The sequence below is a fragment of the Ammodytes marinus genome, assembly GCF_949987685.1.
Source record: "Ammodytes marinus genome assembly, chromosome: 6".
Classification (NCBI taxonomy): domain Eukaryota; kingdom Metazoa; phylum Chordata; class Actinopteri; order Uranoscopiformes; family Ammodytidae; genus Ammodytes; species Ammodytes marinus.
Window position 1 is genome coordinate 14,888,260 of NC_137235.1, and position 21,890 is coordinate 14,910,149.

At 38.8% G+C, this 21,890-nt stretch overlaps 3 protein-coding genes across 3 annotated transcripts; 2 read left to right on the forward strand and 1 right to left on the reverse strand.

Annotated features, from left to right (window-relative positions):
• Positions 1–53: 53 nt before the first annotated feature.
• Positions 54–6,685, reverse strand: ube2kb (ubiquitin-conjugating enzyme E2Kb). The gene is made up of 7 exons (XM_080029416.1): positions 6,410–6,685; positions 5,139–5,232; positions 4,976–5,034; positions 3,946–4,028; positions 3,718–3,817; positions 3,355–3,483; positions 54–2,847 (listed from the first exon to the last, which is right to left on the reverse strand). The coding sequence occupies exons 1-7, from the start codon at positions 6,470–6,472 to the stop codon at positions 2,773–2,775; spliced, it is 603 nt and encodes a 200-aa protein (XP_079885542.1). The 5' UTR covers positions 6,473–6,685; the 3' UTR covers positions 54–2,772.
• A 1,149-nt stretch (positions 6,686–7,834) lies between these two features.
• Positions 7,835–13,911, forward strand: smim14 (small integral membrane protein 14). The gene is made up of 5 exons (XM_080028960.1): positions 7,835–7,971; positions 9,003–9,099; positions 9,858–9,906; positions 10,065–10,219; positions 11,493–13,911. The coding sequence occupies exons 2-5, from the start codon at positions 9,025–9,027 to the stop codon at positions 11,529–11,531; spliced, it is 318 nt and encodes a 105-aa protein (XP_079885086.1). The 5' UTR covers positions 7,835–7,971; positions 9,003–9,024; the 3' UTR covers positions 11,532–13,911.
• Positions 13,912–15,355: 1,444 nt separating this feature from the next.
• map9 (microtubule-associated protein 9) lies at positions 15,356–20,221 on the forward strand. The gene is made up of 13 exons (XM_080029948.1): positions 15,356–15,455; positions 15,562–15,652; positions 16,355–16,870; positions 16,978–17,171; positions 17,256–17,364; positions 17,467–17,534; positions 18,040–18,101; positions 18,192–18,354; positions 18,953–19,042; positions 19,171–19,332; positions 19,429–19,574; positions 19,744–19,879; positions 20,087–20,221. The coding sequence occupies exons 1-13, from the start codon at positions 15,384–15,386 to the stop codon at positions 20,204–20,206; spliced, it is 1,929 nt and encodes a 642-aa protein (XP_079886074.1). The 5' UTR covers positions 15,356–15,383; the 3' UTR covers positions 20,207–20,221.
• The last annotated feature ends 1,669 nt before the right edge of the window (positions 20,222–21,890 follow it).

The following is a 21,890-nucleotide window of genomic DNA, read 5'->3' on the forward strand; positions in this document are numbered from 1 at the left end:
AGTTATGTGCAACTTTGTAGTTAAACCTTTTGAAAATCCAAAGGTAACAAATTGCAGCAAATGGTTAAAATATGGTAAAATCGCAGAACACGATTTGTGCATTTAACAGATGCACTTGCACCTACATTTTTTAAAACTTTGGTATGTTTAGGTTTCTAACTTTGGTATGTGTAGGTGCTTCAGCTTAAAGTTTCAAGAGGCCAGTTTTGAACGCCTTTTGTTTTGTTTCCAGTGTTAACAGACAAATTTAAGCTGTCAAACTGTTCGGGATACTGTGCTCATCCCCTAGACTGGTCAGGGGCTCTGAAATTGAGTTGGGTTTGAAGGACCCTTCTTTTTTCTTTACTGCTGAAGTTCTCCACTTTGGAATGCATAAATGATATATTGCTATACAAGTGTGTTCAGGTTTTCTGTTCATCTTTTACAATGAAATATTTTTTGTACTTTTGTCCGTTTTGTTGGGTAAAGCCTGCTATTAAGAGTGAGTGGTAACGGGTTGTGTTGAATTATTTTTGATGTAGTTACAAAAACGTATATGCCTATTCTCATGATCATATTTAATTTAGTTTTTTTTTTCAGAAAATAAATGCTTTTAGATGTTACCTTGCATTGCATTTGTCTTGATCACCTTGTTCATGAAGTGCAGTTTTGAAAAAAAGACTGAAGCACCTTATTTTCCATTTTTTTAATCAAAGAAACATGACACTGTCACAATAAATAACCATGCTTTTTTTATACTGCTGATGCTTGCTTCCAAGGAAACAAGGGAAATAAATCTCAATCCAAACGAAAAAACTGAGATGCCACAGCCCCCCCCCCCCCTTTTTTTATATACTTAGTCATCGTGCAATATTGTACATAGTGAGAACACCAGGAAGACAGGGAGGAGAGGGGGCCTCTTTTCCTTTTTGTTTTTCTATTTCTTACAAAATATAGATCCAGCCATGGATGGTGCCATCTTGCGATAACCAGGCAGGTCTTTATCACGAACCCGACTATTTACACGGAAAGGAGATGCTGTTGGCATTCTACCCTTGACTATGAACTTTTTTATTTTTTGGGGCTCTGGCTGGAAACTTCATGGTCAGCAGAGAAGATGCACAATAACTCCGTGTCGTACACCCATGTTTCTGCCAATGTGTGGTTGGGAGCTGGAGGGCAAGCAAAAGGAGTTTGTTTTATATGTATTTATTTTAAAAAAAAAAGCCATGTGTGAGGATTCATCAACACCCCACTTCTCTATAGGCAAATCATTTCATTACAGTCCATGTTCCTCATCACCGTGCAGGTCTGCTTTGTAGAACAGAGGAGTTCCAGCCTCTTTAACTACTCATAAAACATCATTCCAATCAACCTCAACAAGCACTTTATTTGGCTGTGTAGTAAAGCATGTTCGGTCATATAGGACGTCACCTATGTACCTTTTAATATATGGCCAAAGTTTTGATTGAGTCCTGTTGGATTGGATCAGGGATTGGTGATAAAGTCCCCCCTCTTAATGATCAACATTAGGACCTTAAGTCGTGGCTGAAAACAAGGTGCCAACGGCTGAAACTGAATGGAGTTCAAAACAAAACCACAGCATTGCAAACTCAAATCCTAAATGACAATCCAGAATCGCTTATTTTCTTCTGGAGGAGCATTGCCTTACTGTTGGTGCTGGACAATTCTGCTCGGAGAACATTTTCCAGTGGCACATACTTGGCAAATAAACAGAAGAGGCTTCGGCTCCCCTGCAGATATCCAACTGAACTGGGTGTGCTTAAGTGGCTTGCCACGCAGAGGCTCATGGTGTTTCTTTTCGCGGTTTAGAAACCGTCAATGGAGCATGTAACAGACGCCCCAACACCACATCATTTGGCCAAAACAAAATCAAAGGCAACGTAGAAACATGCAGGAACAATAAAGGGACAGATGAAAAGGTGGCCTCCCTTGCCTCTAGGGCCGTTGTTTTGCAACTGCCATCCCCCAAAACAACAATCTCAACAACGGAACAGTTTTTTTTTCTCGTGGATCACAAAAGCATAAAAAGATATCTCTCCATAAAGTTGTAAACTAGGCATAGTTTATATTGAAAATAATTCGTTTTACAATGCCATGTAAGAAAAAAAAAGTATATATTTTCAAATTTACACGCATCTATTTACAGATAACTTTTTTTCTGTGTGCAGATGTGTGAGGATGTCCGTGTGATCTTTTCTTATTCTACAGCAGATGATTGAAACAATCCATTCTAAACTGTTGAAGGAAAAATCCATCGCAGAACACTGTCCAGTCAAGTAAATGTAGTCCAGCTAGCTTAAAAGAGAACAATCTGACATAAAGTCCAACTGGTTGCAGAAGGAAGTAAGTAGTTGTATTGTGAGGGCAGTATACAGGATTTCCTTTACATCTTAAACGCGGGAGATCCACCAGGAGGCAATGGCAGTTATTCAACTCTTTGCTATATTGAAGGAACAAAATAAAGACTATATTGTGAAAAAAAGTGGAAGACAAGATGCATGACTCAGTTTTTGGTGGCTTAATACAAGGATACACATTTTGAGTTGGTGGCAGGAATGGACAGATTGGGTTGGACAGGCAACAGGGCGGTGTGCATATTGGCTATTGTGGTGCTACCGGTGTTGTAGCAAACCAAACGTGGGGTAAAAGAAGGCTCAAACTGCTGTGGTGAATGGGGTTGTTGTCTGTGTAACAAAAAGGCAACAATGCCAGAGGGAGGAGCTGATGCTATGATGAACGAAGTCTTGGGTCCTCACACCTTGCTGGGTTTCAGTTACTGAGGAGCAGCTCTGTCGCCGTTTCCACATCCCAGGATTTTGAAGACAAGGCCGCTATTACTGCATTCTGTATGCAAGAAGGAAATGGAATTTGAAAGTAATTTTATTGTGTGTGACATTTGCAAGATCAAGTTCATCAAAAAAGGAAAAGATTTTAAAAAAGGGGGTGAGTAAGCCATAATGAATATCAAACGTCAATGCTTTCATGAGATGAAAACAAATTTAAAACTTTAATTTAAATCTGTTTTTTACATTTACTGTGCTAAGACTAAACAATGCTTTTTTCATTATCGACTTATCTACATTTTTCTTTAGTCTTTACATTTTTATTATATATAGTTATAAAAGTTCCCAGACTTCACGGTGAGGTTTTGAATAGTCTTTTGTAATAGTAAACTGAATAAGATCAAATTAACATATTTAGATATTGTTGAATGATTGCCAAAATGTTTGAGCACATTTTCTGTTAGAGTTCCTATCAAACATGCCCCCAAAACTCTACTGTCCTAGACCATGCATGCACTTTGAATATATAAATCTTATTGTAAAACAAAAGCAGATAGGAGGTTCTTACCTTTTCAAAGCCCATGGAACAGAGTTTTTCTATTTTGCGTGTGTAGTCGGGACTGGAGACAGGAGCGCCTGCATAGACGTGAGACCACAGCCGTGCAGTCTGCTTGAACATTTCTGGGTTCTGTTTAAACTGAGGATGCAGAGAGAGAGCTGAGTGAGCTTGGGATAATTTGAAAAATTCAGTGAAGCTAGAGAGTGAGAAATACTGTGCGTTCAAATGCGTTTGATGGTCTACAGACCAACAATGGACATAAGACACAAAACACACCAAAATAAAATTCAAGAAATTCCTTTGTTGTACTCGTGTTCCACTTTTTATGAACTTAAAAAAGTTGTTACATAAAAAAAAGAACATCTTTCCCACCTGATTTGCTACTACGGCATCCTGTGGGTCATCTGGTTCTGCTGCGGCGAGGAGAGCCTGTAGCGACAACAGCACCGTCCGCAGGGTCATAGCAGCTGCCCTGGGTGACACAGGAGAATTGATTGGGCCAGATAAATGGAGAATGGTTTTTACTTGTGTTTGAGACATGGAAAGGCAATGGAATATTCGAGTACAGTAGGTCAAAGGGTTCAGTTACGTCACACTCACCACTGGTCTTTTAAGATGTCCAGACATATAGCTCCCGTCACTGAGCTGATATTAGGATGCCAGATCTTCGTGATGAAACGCACCTATAAAAGACACGTTTAAGAGGATATCTGGATTTTAAAAAGATGGTATGCACACTTATATCACTTGTATCCTAGTTTTGGCGATTCTATTCACTTGATAAACCAAAAACAGACATTCCTGTTTCTCAACCGATCTTTAAGAAACGTTATTGTATCACCCTATTTATCAATATTGTAACGTAAAACGACTTTGATAGAGGATTTTATGTCCATCCCTACATGTGAGATATTACGAAGACTATTAGGGCCACGTAGAGAAAAATTTAAATGAAATTACCAGAATAAAGTTGTGATATTAAGAGAAAAAATGGAAATCTTGAGAAAAAGTTGTAGTGAAGTCATAGCTATGTGTTATTTTCCAGAAGAAATATCTTAATTTCCCCAGCATTTAAATGAGAAAAGTTAAGCATCTTGTGAAGTTATAGCCTACTTCTTTCACAAATAAGGGAATACTTGATATTTTGGCACATCAGCACCAAGTTATAATAAATAATGTTAATATTAACTGTGTGGCATGGCCTGACATCTGAGAATAACAGAGGGTGACAAGTATGCTGCCATTAGACTGCTTTTGCGATCCATTTGTAAGTTACCGGTAATATGTTTTGCAAGAACACAGTTTATTATCTGGCTGCCTGGACTCTGAGTATCAGGGACCAAATAGAACAGAAATGTAGAAAAGACCAGGCAACTTGCACACATGGCAGATATTGATTAGAAACCTGACTGTGGACTTCACAGACCACTATTTCACTTTCTATTAGTCCTTCGGGCAGCATATTCAGGTTCCTCAAAACTGGATCAAGTGATCAAAGTTTTTGAAACCAGAATATGATGTTTACTCCAAAACCCTGACGATAACCAGGAAATAGTGTGTAATTAAATGCATTCAGGAATAAGCAAGAGGGAAAACCACACACAGCAGATTTGACAGTGAAAACTCATACCTTTGGCGGGTTAAAAGGATAGGTTTCTGGGATTTTAATTTCGAGCTGAAATCTGCCACCTTGAAAAGAAATAACAAGAAAATGTTTTAGACAATATTTGACAATCATGTCTTAACAAAATATCTTGTAAGGTCATTATAATGCTAAAGGTGTGTGACATTACCTTCATACGGTGTATCTGGAGGACCTGCTATCTCCCCCCTCAGCTCTGTGAAGTTCTCATCCACCAAATCTACTTTTATCTGGTTTTTACTTGTCTATGGGTTGGGACAAATGAGAGGGACACAGTGAAATTTCCTGTTGTGTTCAGGGTTTCTACAGCTTATGGAAAGGTAGATTTAAAGGCAAACTAGGTCCTTCTGTAGAATGTTTGTTGACAAATCACTTTGTTAAAATCAGTGAATATCTCCTCAAAATCTACTACATGTCCAGACTGTGGGTGTGTAATAATGTTTAGCCTTCTGAAAGATTGATTCAAGACATTTTAATACCAATTCAAGCCTTATTTTTAGATGAATAAATGCAATGCCTTATAAGAATTTTAAAAGATCTGTAGGAACTCTGGTGTTTCTATCAGCCTGTGTGTCTTGACATGTCCCTGTCAAGTACGGCACCACACACTTTAGCATACAGATGTGAAGCCACAGACTGTTGGCTGTTAAAAAGGCAAAACAACTGTCATTTTCTATAATAAGTCAAAGTCGACAGGAAACGCTAGGACATTTAAATACGTTAGCAACATAAAAAAAAGCTAGCTATAGTGTGGTTAGCAAAAGTTAACTTCCAGCCTACAATAACAACACATGACAGGCAGGAGGAGGATACGATACACTCTTTAAATTATATCAAACCTTCCCTACTGAAAATAGCAGTTGGTGGATGTTTAATATACATGTTAAGTTGATCAATGTGATAGCACAACAACACAGGCTAATGCTAACTGTGGATGAGGTGTCAACATAATGCTACAGTGAACGAGCTAAAAGTAGCCAAACCGACCTGTCAGTGACTAATTCACGTTATTATTAAACAGCTATGCTACAATATATGAGGCATGTGCTACAGCCTATACAAAGAGCGTTTATTTAAATTGAGTAAAGGGCCGAAGGTACGCTGTATTGTCTGTTGGAGACCAGAAGGCCTGTCAGTTGACAAAGCTGAATCCCCGGTGTTTCCAGAGCATACACCGCTGACATAAGAGGAGAGGTTGGGGCAGCCGCTGCTCTCGGGCTAAAGCTAAACTTCTCCTGCCGAATGAGGCCCGACCTGCTGCTACACACAGAACTAACACTTCACGGTAAATTTAGCGTCTGTCATAACCGATACAGACTCTTTACACTCTTTACAACTGTGACATAGAAAGGAGCTGAAGCTGAAAAGGCTAAAATTTAAAATTATATGCATTGAAAACAATAGCTAGTAACGATACCATACCTCTTCGCTTTTGAGAACTTCTTTGAACTCCCGCTTGATCCTTTGGACCGCAATGTTAGCCATGGCTGTGTCTGCTGGACTGCTGCTGCTACCGCCTTGAAGCAAGACTCTCTCCCTGTGTTGTCTGTCTGTCTGTATCTATCTATCTATCTGTGGGGGACTGCCTGCTCGCTCCTTCTTTCACTCCTTTCACTTTCACCGTCTACCGTTTCTTTTCACTTTAGAGGCAGCTCACCGTTGCTGCCAGCCAGCCTGCCTGACTGTCCACTCCAGAACAAAAACAGCCTCAGTGTGCAGCAGCTAAATGGAGGAGACACTGGAACTTTCATTAATGAGCTCTGGCACATATGGCTCCATGTTCTTTTCAAACTTCCCTTCAGGACATTTCTCATCATCTAATTTTCACCAGTGCCTTCATTATCTTTCGGGATTTTACATCTGACTGTTTAAATAACTGTGATATGTTATTATTTTTTTAAGGCTATATGGAACTCATTTTTACTCTCGAGACCAAACTACAATAGTCTTGAGATGACAGTTCCACTCTTATATATTTATACACCAACCTGTTTCAGCGTAAACAAAGCATTTCAGCTTAATTATATCTCATCTCCTACATTATCAGAATTACTTCAACTGCCCTTTTACCTAAGTCTTGAATTTTACAAAAAGGTGTTTTAGCTATTACTTAGTGGTTATAAATGATAAAATAAAATGAAGAGAGACGAGCATTTGGATTTACCCAATGGAGGAAATACGGAAATATTTCATGTTTTACTTCACTACTCTCGTTTCATAGTTGGTACTTTGCAGAATTTTGCTTACAAAACATTATTTTCCTAAACTAAACCGGTTCCCTTTTCACAAAGTCTAACAATATTTATATGAATATAGAATCAAACATAACACTATACTTTTGTACAATGAAATGTGTTACATACATGTATACTAGTAGAAAATATCAAAACTTAATTTTGTTGCTACCCAATGTTGAAATAGTAATCAAGCAGTAGAATTTAAACTACAGTTGTCATATATTAGCCGTCAAGAAAAACTAGCCTACATTATTTCACAATGAATCTTTACTACTTCAAAGTATGCAACCATGTATGATCTTCTTCAAAACATTGACATTCATAAGTAGGCTACAGTATTCGAGTAACATTCCACCACTGAATATTTGGTTACACAACTATAGCATGTACCTATTATAAAATAGACCTCGATTCATCTGCCTGTGCCGTCTGTGTTGATGATAGGCAGCTGGACTGTTTGTTTACTATCCAGACGTCATACTATTTTTTTTATTGTGAATGGTCCGAATGCCCGTCCATCAAACGTCGAAACCAATAACAGACGTTTAAAGTGTCCCATGGGCGTGTACACCCCCATCAATAAATTGTTCCCGGATGTCAGTCATGCAGAATAGCTGGTTAGCTCACGTGCATCAGGCAAAACACAGACGGTGTTGATGTCTGCACTTTTAACGGGTTTCTAACAGAAGTGCAGCAGCAGCACAAGCTCTTTACATACCTCTTTATCGACATCTACATAGATACGAGGTAAGTCGTGACTCGGTGCCGTTTTGACGTCACATCTGTCTCCAGTCATATTCCATTACAGTGGATAAAAGACAACGCTTTCGGTTAGGTTGGCTGGATAGTTTAGCAATAAAGCTAGTTTTACGTTAGCCGACTTAGTTAGACTAATGTTGCGCGAATGTAAAAGTCAAGGGGTGGTTAATTAGTGTAAGATTTCAGCAGGGTCTTCTTGCCACTTCCCTTTGTTCGTGATACTGGAAAATATGCAGGGAGCAACCAATGGAAAATATAACGTGTACAGTACATGTTTACATGTAACGGCTACAAGTGAGTTGTAATTGAGTCCAAATGTAGCCTAATTATGTTAGTGTATGTCATTGTTGAGTAAGTTGCAGCAATGTTTTTTTCTTATTTAATATTTGAGCTTTGGGGGGATCGAGCAGGGGAATCAATCACAACATGTTTGACTAAAAGCTATACGAATAGATGGACCCGGCCGATATCCCTACTGCAAATATATTGATATAGATATGGAAATTACAACAAAATGCTAAATTGAATGCCAAAGATGTGTTAGGAGAAATGACAGTCAACATGTGATTCAGCAAGAGAGCATAACGTGCAAAGGACAAGACCAAGGCAGAAAAGTGCAATGTATTTAAGAAATATAGAAAGTCAGCCTATCAAATATCATTATATTTATCAGTTCCCCATAATCCAGTACTATAATAGACATGGGTTACTTTGATTAGGCAACCGCAGCAGACATCTGTGGATGTATTTTATTAAAAAAATATTTTCCTGGCAGCAAATGGTTCCACAATGCAAACATAAATACAGTGTGTGTGGAATTTAAATTTTTTACATGGATTTCCTGTGAGATAATACAGAAGCACAGTCCTGACTGTCCTTAACTTATCAGTCTCCTCCCTCTACTCTGTGTGCGCCTGTGATACAACAATAGAGCACAGCACCTACAAGAGGCAACACTAGGGTGCCTCACTCGTTCATCTACTTCCTAGTTACACACAGTTCTTTCTGTTTTGCTACAGGGTGGACAGTGTCGGGGGAGAAATGGCAGAGGGAGGCTTTGACCCTTGTGAGTGCATCTGCAACCATGAGTATGCTATGAGGCGCCTCATTAACCTGGTAAGTTTTGGAAGTGTGTGGCTGGCTTGGCTTTCACTGTCACTTGAAGTCTTACGTGTCCGACTCGATCATAACATCTAGGTGCTGGGACAGGTCAAAGTATTCCAAGTATGCAGTCAGTGCGAAAGTAAACATATCTCCTGCTGAAATTGAGAGAAGGAAGCAAAGAGAAACCAAACTAGCAAGCAAATTAAAGTTTCTGAAGAAGGAAATGAAAAGCTGCCAGCTGACACTGAGCCAGCGTGTATCCTGGTTCCTGCTCAATGTTTATCTTGACAGCCTATCAGTTCTGCAAAGATGTGTTAGCTCTGTCGAGTTATGTGCTGCTGGATTTGCAACATGTTTGTAAATATATGCTCTGGCTGCTCTTATGCTCTGGCTGTTGTGAAAGATGGGGATCAAAATGACTGAGAGAAACTACTTTAAAGTAAGAATACAGACAGTCGACAATTAAGTTGTCATTTTCCAGGTGACCTCATTGGCTCTTTTGTGTGTACGGGTGTAACTTGCGTGGTGAGCTGCAGTTGGCTCAGAGTTTGATGACTCACTGGGGCTTTGCTGATTTGCTTATAGCCGGGAAGGGTGTTTTCCAAATAGCTAGATTTTTTTTAGGTGTATTTCAGAAAGCAGATGGAGCATAGATGGTTGCTAGTTTGCTAAATCCACATGTGAATAAGTGCTTTTGGTGACATATATCTGATTCTTCCTTATCTTCTCTTCTATTACAATTGATTTGTTCATTCTTTAACTTCTTTCAGCTCAGGCAATCTCAGTCCTACTGCACAGACATAGACTGCCCTCAGGAATGTATGTATTACCATCAGACTAGATGTGTTTGTTGTTGTTTTTTTGTTATTTTTCTCATATCATGTAGATGCATGGCTGGACTTAAACTCAAGTCCTCAAATTCAGAAACATTAGTGTACATTACCATGTGCACAGTGCAAAGATGTGTTTGTTTCCAGTGCCAGGTCCCGGCGGGTCGCTGGGCGGAGGAGGTGACCTGACCCTGCCCATGGTTTTGATGGGATGGATGGTGCTGGCCCTGCTCCTGTTCGTGTTGAGGCCATCCAGTCTCAGGGGTCCCCGTAACGCAGGCAAACCTATGGGACCCCACAATGTCAGTAGTGATCGCACTCCCGCCCAGTCCTACATAACATTTAAATCTGGGTTGCAGGACTGCTTCTGTTTTGCCTTGACAAAGTATCACTGAATCACAACAGATAGTGAGAAATATAAATTAATAAACAAGAGATAGGCGCAATGTTATAAGCTGAGGCGGTGCTTAATTTGACGCATTCAAGTTTTTAGACATTTCTCTTAGAAGGTCAGAACTGTACTGTCTTGTTTTCCAGGAATTAAATTCTGAGAAATGTGCAGAAAAAGACCATTCATATCCCTTTACTTTTACTGTAAAAAGGTAAATTAAAAGTTTGGCACAGTTTGTGGGATTGACCGTACACCCAGCCCATAAAAGAAAACATTACATACCTCAATAAGTGGATTGATCCTTATATAGTGCTTAAACACATCACTCATAAATTGTAAATAACATATCAGTGATCACATATTTTCATGTATTTTATGTACCATATCATCTAATGGGCTGCAAGTACGATCTCTACCATACATGCCATCGGTTTCAATAATGTTTTAATGTCAAGTTTAATAGCAACATCCTAAATCCAGAATTAATTTATACAGTTATTAAACAATATTTGTTAAGGATAAACAATTCTCTCCCCAAAATGAAGAGCCACAAGCTGAATGTTTGCTCTGTGGGCCGGATCTGTAGTTTAGTGACTCACACCCTAGATGTATACTACCAGATTAATATTTGCTGATGTCCTGTGTGTCCATATTACCCCATTTTATCGTCACAATAGTGCTTCCAGGGTGTTTTCCTTGATGGCCTTATCAAGACGGTTTCCTTGGTTGCGTTCCGAATCGCATACTTTCTACTATATAGTATGTAGAAAAAAGATTTAGGATGTCCCGATTCTTGTGGCCAGATTTAGGATGGTTAGAAGTACCCGGATGTCCTACTTCATGCGGCCAAGATTGTTTGTGTTGAAAAGTGCATCCTATTTGGGCAATTCTGACCCACAATCCAGTGCGCACGTGAAGTGACGTCACATCGACGAAGCCTCCATATGAAAACAAACGGGGATGCGACGGATATAAAAGCAAGAGGCAAGATCAAGGCGCAATGTTATGATGAAATAAGAGAGTAAAGTATGTCCCAAAAGTATGCTTACTGCATCCTAACTAGATTCTTTTTATCGTCAGATGTAGTATGTAGAATAGAAAAAAGAAACCGTACGCGATTCGGAACGCAACCCTTGTTTCCGCTTTTCTATAAAGATTTCCTATCTTCTTGTTTTGGTTCACAGAGCGAAAGAAGGGAACCTCCAGCACCACCTATTGACTAGCAGTGGAACCAAAGTACCAGCACTGACCCATATGCTCTGACCAGAGCTGCACAGTTGGCTGGTTACTGTGACCAGGACGGCGCCATCTCCCTGTCCCCTTTCATTCAGATATCTTTTGCTTTTCTTCTTATAATGCAGTTTATGTCTATGATTCCTGTTGCTAGAGCCAGTCTGATGCTGGATTTATAAGGCCATCACAGATATGATATTTTCAAAGTGACAAACATCTGATGATTTCTTTATTCATGTTAACAATATAAGATATATATATATATAACAGTTTTGGTGGTTTTTTGGTTGGATTGTGGAAGGATATTTCATAATTAGAACACTTTTTATAAAAAAAAAGGTCTGTAAGAAATTGAATAACTATACGCAAAAACACAATTATTTCACAAACCAAAAACTAAAAAAGTACTGAAATTGTTGTTTTGAATTCTGCAGACAAACAGACAAACTGATAGATCTGTGATAGGCCACTTTGGTCAATACAATTGGCAATGATATCAGCATTTTGGTTCATCAGCTGGGCTCTGTGTGGCATTCACCAAGTCTTTAATCAGAAAGCGCTGCATCGTTCTAAGTCGTCTCCTGGCTCAACTGCAGAACTCGAAATGAAGGAATGGGAGGGGGGGGGGGGGGAAGCAGATAGTTACAGTTGGGGCGGTTAAATTGTTGTTCAAGTGCGAGCTGAGTAATGAAGGGCGGCAGGTTCTCCAGACTGACTCTAAAACATTCCTCTATTTCCACTTTTCAAGTTACTACTCTGAACAGTGCCAGTAATGATGTCATATCACATCTTTCAAAGCACATTTAAACCAGCAGAAATGTTACTTTAATTGACTTTCAATGGTGAATATATCTCATGTGTTTACATCTAGGCTTCAGTAAGATTACATACTTGCCCCAGCAAGCAAATAGCCCGGCCTGTTCCATTGTCTATATGTCTGTCCCTTTAAGTAACAGCTAGTGAAGTCACTGAAGCATTAAGTGATTAAGGACAGCAGAGACATTGTCTTTGGTTAGGACTTGTCGGTTAAAATCTCACATTTAATCTCAACTGATTTCCCAGTTGAAATTAACTGAATTGCAGACATATAGATAGGGTGTATTATGTGTGTTAATAATTGTGAAACAATATACTTAGCATAAGCAAAATATTTTTCAATCATTGAGGTGATTTTCTGTACTGTAATAGTTTTGTGGTTAGACGATGAAAATGATAATTGTATAAGGACTTATTTGTAGCCAAGAATCACCTTATTAGCACTTTTTGTTGTGGTATGTGCAAATTGAGCTGTTTAAATGACGGCCGTGAGGTGATGAGGGTCTGTTCTTTTTCTTACCGAGAATTGCAGAAGTCTGTGATTAAAGCAAGCAATCCAAAGTTTCTACTTCACAACTTCAGCATGATCATATGGCAAAGCAATGGAAAGGAGAGGAGGAAGAAAAGGGTTCAAACGGTGCCTATGTGATTTTAGAGTTGTGGTCTCGATAATGCTAAGTAAAGAGAATTACATCCTGTGAACGATCAGCAATATTCAAGGTCATTTTCATTCTACATTTGTGATGGGAAGAGGTAGAGGGAATTATCTTTTCTTAGAGGATTACTTGATTCTTCACTTGGTACAAAACTATTTGAATACTTTCTTGGAAGGTTTGGCAGCTAGGTTATAGGCTGAAAAACAATCAGCAGCCAGAAAAAATGTAAACCCTAGATGCAAACTAGTACAGTGGTGATTGTCTTGTTCCTTAACCATGTATGTTAATGTGGGTGGATCTTTATAACACAATACAACAGCATCACAAACAGCCTCAAAACACTAAACAATGTAATAAGTGGTATTCTTTCATGTGTCTATTGTTGGCTATTTGATTTCAGTACAGATGGTGAGTTCCATGTTTTTGTAGTCAATGTATGTTTCTCACACCCTTATCATAACGTAACATGGCTATTAAGGTGTATCTGGGCCTAGGTTTATGTTCCAGGGTACCTGTGAGATCAGAAACCCCTTGGATTAGTCTTCAAAACTGAACGGTTGGTCTTCCTCCGAACCTGGAAATTATCTGTAACAACTAGAGCCTGAGTTCATCCCAACAGTCTTCAGTAGCTTGCATCTCTTCATTTCCATATCATCGAATGTTCTCTGATTTGTTTTACTACATCTCTCTAGAAATGCTTGGGAGATGTCAGGGAGAAAATATAAGGAAGCAAAAAGTTAAGAAAGCCACAAGTAGCTGTGTGTAATGACAGGGGAAGCCATACGAGATTGTTGAGATGAACAACACAGGATACCTTGATTCACACTGTTACTGTCTGAGAGAAAAAGGGCTAGAACTATGCACTTTTCCTATAACAAAAAAGAAATAAAAATAATTCAGTCTTACTTTTCCACTGTGTTTTTTTGGAAGCTTGAACCCTTGAGAAAACATTGCAAACACATTCACCTGCTGTGCTTCTGATTTTAGTTGTTTTTTAAATCAGATTTCACTCCATTAATACAACAAAGCAACATAAGGACTTAACCAGTGACAAAACACTAAAGGACCTGTCTGAAAGTACAAATTTGAGTTTCTCCATTGAAATCTACTTAGTGGTTTCACTCTAGGGCAAATATTTACTTGGCACTTTCACATAGTTTGTACACGCCTATCATCCATAATAAGAGTTGGGTGATGTATATGAGCATATTCAATTACCAGCTCCTTAATAATGCAAATTATAAACCGTAGTTTGATGTTTGATTTGTACCTCTTTCTTTAAAATATTTTTAAACTTGTCTTATTTTTTCGTTTACAAAATTAACAAAAAACACTGACATATGATCTCCGGATGAATAATGGGAATAATTATGAAAATTTCAATCATACTCCAAACTTCTCTAAAGTAGAAAGGAAATCAGGTTTCAATTTTAATCAAACACTATTAGTAAACTTGTATACAATATATTAAGTCAACCCCTGAACTAGTCTACCGAAAGGATAATAACACTGAATGTAGATGCTTCTATCGGACAAAGCAATATGAAGAATTCATAAACAGTTGCTGGTTTGGTTACACTCAAGCAAATTGCTCTGCTGGCAGCTTGGAATGCAAGCAACCCCCTCCACTCAGCTCCAGCTGCGTTATCTCACAGTGGGATTCAACAACCCCAAATGCCTCTCTCTCTACTCCTCTTGATTAGGCTATAAAGTAGGCTAGTTTTAAAATGTGTATAATTGAAATTAATGTATTTTAATTGTAATTTTATTTTTGCAAGTGGGCTTATCTACAACATGGTAGTCAGAAACTTGACAAGGAAATGCATTTTTAAAGTTGCGATTATGGTTAGGCTATTTGTGCTTTTGTCTTTTTTTTTAAACTTTTCTGTCTGGTTAGAATATCTGAAAAAAGTTAGGATACAGGGTGAATGATTACTTTTAATCCCATCGATCTGCCATGGGGTTATTTTTATTTTAAAGGTTAAGTTTTCATTTAGTTTTTGTTCTTATTGGCAGTAATGTGCTTTCCATAGGCTACTTGCTTGCTGGGCAGTTTTGAGTAATCCTTTGAGCATGCGCAATGTCCTCCACGTTTCCCAGGGTAACCATAAACAACTCAGTTAGCCTGCTTAAGCTATGTCAGTGTGCTTTCAGGTATTTTCATTTATGAATAGATGTGTGCTATGCCTATGTAGAGAACCAGACTACAATTATGTTGCAAGTCAAACTTTGCATATATTGGTAGATTAGTTTTAATGGTAGCGTAGGAAACGCAGAAGCTGAATGTTTATAACAGTCAATTTAGCCAACACTGGCTAGCAGGCTAATGTCGATGAACGCAATAGGAGGAAACTGCTCACTGTCATCAAAATGACAAATCAAGACTTCGGGAAACTGGCTTACACACAAAGCCCGAAAACATCGAGAAGGACAACATTTCAGGTAAATACTTCATATGCAGTCTGAATATCCTACCAAATGTTTCAACCGAGAGCCCTCTGAAGACAGATATGAAGTTTCGTGTCAACCCGAAATCATTTCGTTGTAGGATGAACTTCAGGCTGCTGTCTCTGCCAGGGCGAGCAAAACAAACACACGCCAATACTCGTACTCCGATGACTTCAATGAAGAAGAAGATGGTAAGATGCTCGTGAGATCCTCGAGATGTAGATCCTTAAAGTCCCTTTGTTTTCATTGTCCTTTTGGTCCGTATCACCCTTACTGCATCTGTGTCTGATCGTTGCTCATGATGATGCTTCTTTATCTCCTTCTTCTTTTACGCAGCTATCTGTCCTTCAGTTGAAGGTGCAGAAATTGTGGAGAGTTTTTAAATTTACTTTACAGCAGTGATTTCCTACCAAGGTTAAGGCAGGGGTACATCAGACAGAAATGGCTGGGAACCACTGATTCCCTGAAGGATTTATATAGGCTGAGTGCTTTGCAGGTGAAGATGGCAACAATAATAACAGCAGAGCATCAGGACAGTTTGCCATATCATGGTTAAACGCTGCTGTACCCTCTTAAGTTAATTTTAAGTGTTAGATATCATTTCAACAAGAAAGATGCATTCGGGGGCGCAAATGGTGCATTGGTTCTCTGCATGTCATTCCCCTCTCTGCCCCATTTCATATTTGTCTCTCCAAACTGTCTAATAAAGCATAAAAATGTCAAAAAATAATAATAATAATAAATAAAAGAATTATGCATTTAATGTTTGAAATGGTGGTTTTCACATTTTCTACCGCATCTCTCACTCGGACTTTGGCCAACAACCATTCACGGTTTGACAGTTGGTTCTGTCATTCTTGTCATTTACTTTTTTCATTTTCTGTATTTCCCAGATTTTTTGAACGAGCTCATCAAATCAAGAAAAAAGAAGGCTGGCGCATTAAAGGCCGGGAAAAGTAAAGCCAAAATCAACAACTTTGAGGTTTTTGATGATGAGGGCAAGAATGACAGGACGAAGAGGGTCTCATTTCTGAAAAGCCAAAGAGCCGTCTCTTCTTCGGAATACACCGCGGAGTCAGGGTCGCGTGAAAATGAGCCTCCCCACCCTCCCATTGGTAGACACAACAGCTACAGCAACTCGTTTTCCTCACCACGCTCCACCAGCGACACTGGAGATAGTACCACACAATTTAAAGGCAGCGATGTGGAATCTACTGGTCCTCAAATCACGAGAGAGAGCTTGAATAAATCTCTGTCATACCAAACATCAGCTGATACTCTGTTGGACTTGCCTTTGCCCTTACCGTCCAATAACAGCGGGATAGAAACTCCAGGTCCCGAGGAGAAAGTCAACTCTCCACAGACTCCACAGTTATCAGCCAATGACCTCCAATACATCTCCTCAGCAGGTACAAGTCACTTTACTTTTGTAAAAACACATAATAAGGAAATGCTTCTTAATGTTAGTGCAGATGGATTTTATATTTATATATTTCCACAAACTGTCATTATTCAGAGAGTGCTACTGAGAGGGAGGCCCCGAAGCCTAAACCGAGGCAAAGGACTCTCGCCCTGAGCCTTCACGCTACAGAGAAGATAGCTGAAGATGCTGAATCTCAGGATCTCAGCAGGCCCCAGACTTCCTCGGCGTCCATTCCCCTCTCCAGTGGCTTGTCCAGCAACAACGCTGTAAGGGGGCTGCGGTGCACCGTTATCCAGTGTTGCAGAGTAAAGAGAACCGTTTAAACTCTAATTGGAGCACGTGTTTCTTCTTCTCATTTTTCCGCCGTGTAGTGGTCGCAAGGTGATCGCACGCTTTCACGGAGCCTCAGCAAGTCCTCTTCAAGCAAGAGTGAACAGTCGCAGCTTTTCACCAAGTCCACAGTGGATTCTGGATCCGGAGGTAATAACTGGCTTGTTCAGCACCATATGATTGCCTTTTCTGTTATTGCACTTTTCAACTTTTTAAATCAGTGTTCCTGATATTTTGTTGTTTTTGTTTTAGATGGCCTTGTTTCTGATGACGGCAGGGAGCCGGAGACAAAATACTCAACATCATTTGAAGACTATAACGTAAGCAATGCACTTTTAGGTGTTGCCATGATGATAAGTCTCATGTTAGATAGACTCTGGCTCTTATTTTGACGTTTACGTTTACATGAACAGCAAATTCTGATAAAAGTCCATTCTCTGGTTAAGACCATATTTCAAATAAGGTGTTTACGAATTTCATGATGTCAGATGTCATTTTTTTAAAAGTAATAATTCCCGTTCCATCCAAGGAAAATGAACTCTCTTTATGTCATTATCATTGTCTGGTATTGTTTTTTGTCCACCTTAATCCAAATAAACTCATATTCAGAATAAGCCATAATCAGATAACGTAGCTGGCTTATTTTGAATATGTTTGCTGATTGACATGTAAACGGTAATATTCCCGTAGCAGCTACGCATGTGAACACCTGTCTCTAACCAGCGTATAGACCTTATACAGTATATATATTATTAATCAGAATATGCTGTGCTTGTAAACATGGTCATAGTTACTTTCAGTGATGTGTTTATTGTCTTCTTTCAGCAAGACTCTGGAGATCACTCCGATCAACTCTCTCAAGTCCATGAAAAATCATTTGATACCAGGTAGGTAAACAAGCTGCCACAGAAAAGTACTCATATTATCATGAGAGAACGGGATAGTGACTTATTGACCCTTCATTTGACCTGAAACAGGGCCTCGAGTTCTCCCTCTCAGGCCACTCAGAGATCTCAGAGTGTCTGCTCCAGGAAAGTGGAGGCAAAGTATTTGGGAACGCTCAAAGTTCTGGATCGTAAAGTCTCACTCCAAGAGTCTCAGCCGCATGCAGCAGATTCCCTAAGAGCGGCCGTATACCAGGTCAGTTGATGATGAGCCAATGTAGGATGATGTAGACAAGTAAGACTCCGTAATTCTTCTGCAGTGTTTTTTTTACTGTGTTCTGTGAAGGACAGTGGTGGAAGACGAACGGTATTTTGATAATTTAGTGTACTTAAAAAGTCACAATACCGGAAAAGTATGTTGATCTTTTCAGCTAAATTTACTGAAGTATATAGCAAAAATAAAAGTACCCATGCACCTTAATGGTCTTTGTCAGTGTTAACTATTGTATATGATGTTTCTTGATTAATATTTTACTGCTTTATGTGCGGTTGTATATTTGAATCTACAGCAATGAATAATTTTATAAAAGATATGAGATCCATAAAATATACTGTATGCAGGTGTGTATTCTCTGCCACCCCAATAAAAACATGGACTCTATAGAGACCATTTTGGCTTAAAATAATGTTCGCTGCAGATGTTATAAATATCATGGTATACAAATTGTATTAAAATGTGTGAGTGTTTAGCAGTCTCATCAGTCATGAAGAAGCAGAAGTCCCAGTTAGTTGGTTCTACTACTTTAGATGTGTGTTGGTAGAAAGCAGTGCCCACTAACATATCATTCTAACAGGAATGGCTTCAAAAGAAAAAGGAAAAGTCAAGAGAGAACATGCAAGTGAAGAAGAAAGAGGAAATCCTGAAAGAAGAAAAAAAGAAAAGGGTAAAAAAAAATTTTTATGAATTGAGAATGAAGTACAGAATATTTCACTGTTATAGAAGAAAATGCTTGGTTTTTATAACACGTGTGCACTGTGCATGCTGCTTGCTGTCTTTCCAAAAAACGAAAAGGACGAAGAGGCTAAAAAGGAAGATGCTGTTGCATCGTACGAGGCTTGGAAAGAAAAGAAGGCGGAGACTCTCAAAGCAAAAGCCAAAGAAAAGCAAGATAGGATCAAAAAAGAGCAAAGAGCGATGGAGGAGAGAGAAGAAAAAACACTATCAGCCAAAGAGGTAAATTGATTTTTTACTGTGCGTTATTCTGAAAGATACAACAAGCACTGCTGTGGGATGATGTTATGTTGACCGGCCATGTTAAAAACGTTACAGGTGTTTGAAAAATGGAAACATGAGCATGATCATCTGCTCAAAGAAAAGTACAGAGAACAAAGACGAAGAGAAAGTAAACAGAAGTTAAAAAAGCATGAAAAGGAGGAAGAGAGGAAGAGAGACAGCAAATCTGCTCTTTCTAACTGGTGAGTGCCATCGCAGACTTTTACCTGAATCCTTTATTTATTTCTCTCATTTATTTAAAAGCCTATAAAACAGATGGCAGCTAATGCTGAATGTTTCTACAACTCGGGTTAGGGTTAGTTACTCTTTATCTAAAACTTATGTAACTTTTGTTTTCTTTAAACGATTTAGGCGCGGAAAGAAGAAAGATGTCCTGCAAGAAAAGATCACGTCGGAGCGCAAAGAGATCCGAAATAAAGAAGAGGAGGAACGCTACATGAAAGAAGAGAGAGATAAAATGGCTTTGGAGATGTATGAAATCTGGTTGGTAAGTAGAATGACAGTGCAAGTAGAATGTCATTCCAAGTAGGAGTGCTTGCAATGACAATGGTTTATGTCACCAAAGGACAGAGTGTGTCCATTCAGGCAAACACCAGCAGCCTGTGGTGTGAACTGTTGTGATCTGCCAGTACTCAAAGACTTGATTATAGGGAAGGAAATATATTTTATTATTGATTTTTCTTTGTTCCAACAGGTGCGTAAAGATCTAGAACAGAAGAGACAAAGAGAAGAAAGACGAGTACAAGCTATTCTCCGAGACAGTCCGCCTCCACCGTGGAGCCCACCCAATAAAACAATACCATTTCGAAAATAACATTTAAAGAGCAACTTATCAATCCTAGATGATCTTTGGGTGGTATGTTACATTGGAAGTGTAGTTTTTTGTAAAGTAGGCTGTACATAATGTGTCTTTTAAACACCGTTGATGGCTGCTGTTAAATTGTATATTTTTGTCAGATGTTGTATTGGTTTGCAGCTTAATATTGCAAGTTCATATATTTTATGTTTTTTATTGAGATCCTGCTGTGTGTTTATAATGTTGGAGTGTTAGATCTATATGAGAGAACTCTGATAGGAAAAAATTTCCCTTGACTTCCATGCAAAATTTACTTTTGTTTTTTACATCACAAGAGGTTCATAAACATCAGATAGACCTAGAAATACGCAGCCTCCATGTACTCCACACTGGTTTAGTTTTTGTTAGAGTTTGCACCTAACTTACAACATTTATAAACATTCTGTCATACATCGTTGCCTTGCACTACTGACTACACGGCCACACTCCCATCTTATTTTATGAATTAAATTAATTAATTTGGTTATTTCTGTAAGTTTGTGCAGAATCCTTGTGAGGAGCTATTAAAGGCCCTAAGTAAGGTTTAACTATTAAAAACTTGCGTTGTCCCCTGAGCAATCACAAAAATACATGTACAATTGTATTGACTTTTAAGGGAAACCTGTGTGAGCATGATGTGTGTCCAAAAGTAGAAAAGTGCAGCACTGTTAAAATGCCCAGCAGGGAGGGGGAAATGACTTCTCTATAACCAGCTAAATTTGTCTGTATCCCGTTGATGTCCATATTGCTGCTTTAACATTTGAGCAGCAGACAGAAGTCTTACTGTTACAGCATCAGCAGGTTTCAGAGCCAAGACTACATGTCCAGCCGTATTACAATAATTAATTTATTATGTGAATGGTTGTGCAAGAAGATTGTATGGAGCTTGTGGGTTAGCGAAAACAAACTTAGAAAAATGGCAGAGACAAAACATGATTAAGTTAGATTTACTTTATAATTTAAAAATGATTTGTCTTATGGAATGTCTTGAGTGATTCAACAACAGAGTAAACTTGATTATTAAAGAGAAGCATTTTGTATTCACAACTTTGACTCAGTGAAACCTGATAGTCTTGAATGAATGAGGTCTGTTGAGCTTTCTTTTATGGCCTGTTGTTAGGTCGGCTCCTACTCCATTATCCAATGAAAGACTCTGCAAAGCTGTTCAATGCTAGCCTGGTGTTACCAGACCATCGTACTTCATTTCATGAAATTTGGCCGGAAGTAGGCGGGCGGGCGGAGCCAGGCTAGTTCAATGCCATAGTATAGATCTATGCCAGCCCGGTTAAACTCAAATGATACTTGGCTACATGCTCAAATGTGAGAAACGTAGGCTACTATACCTGAAAATAAGCACTTGGCAACCAAGACCCGACCCTTTTCCAGTCATAATCTTCAATCTTATCTAACCCCTTGTATATTAGTCTAGCCTACTATAGGCTACTTCATGTTTTTAATGGTCCTTTAAAAAAAGTGAAAGCCAATGGTATTAGTCATTTTAAAGTAGCCTATTCGTATTCATATAGGCCTACTAATAAGATATACTAATAATTCCCCCATCGCTTTAAGATGTTTAGCATTAAACTTGGAAACGGACCTATAAATAATCAACATGACAAATGGGGGCTTTTACTCTGAAAATCTTACACCATTTATCTTTTCC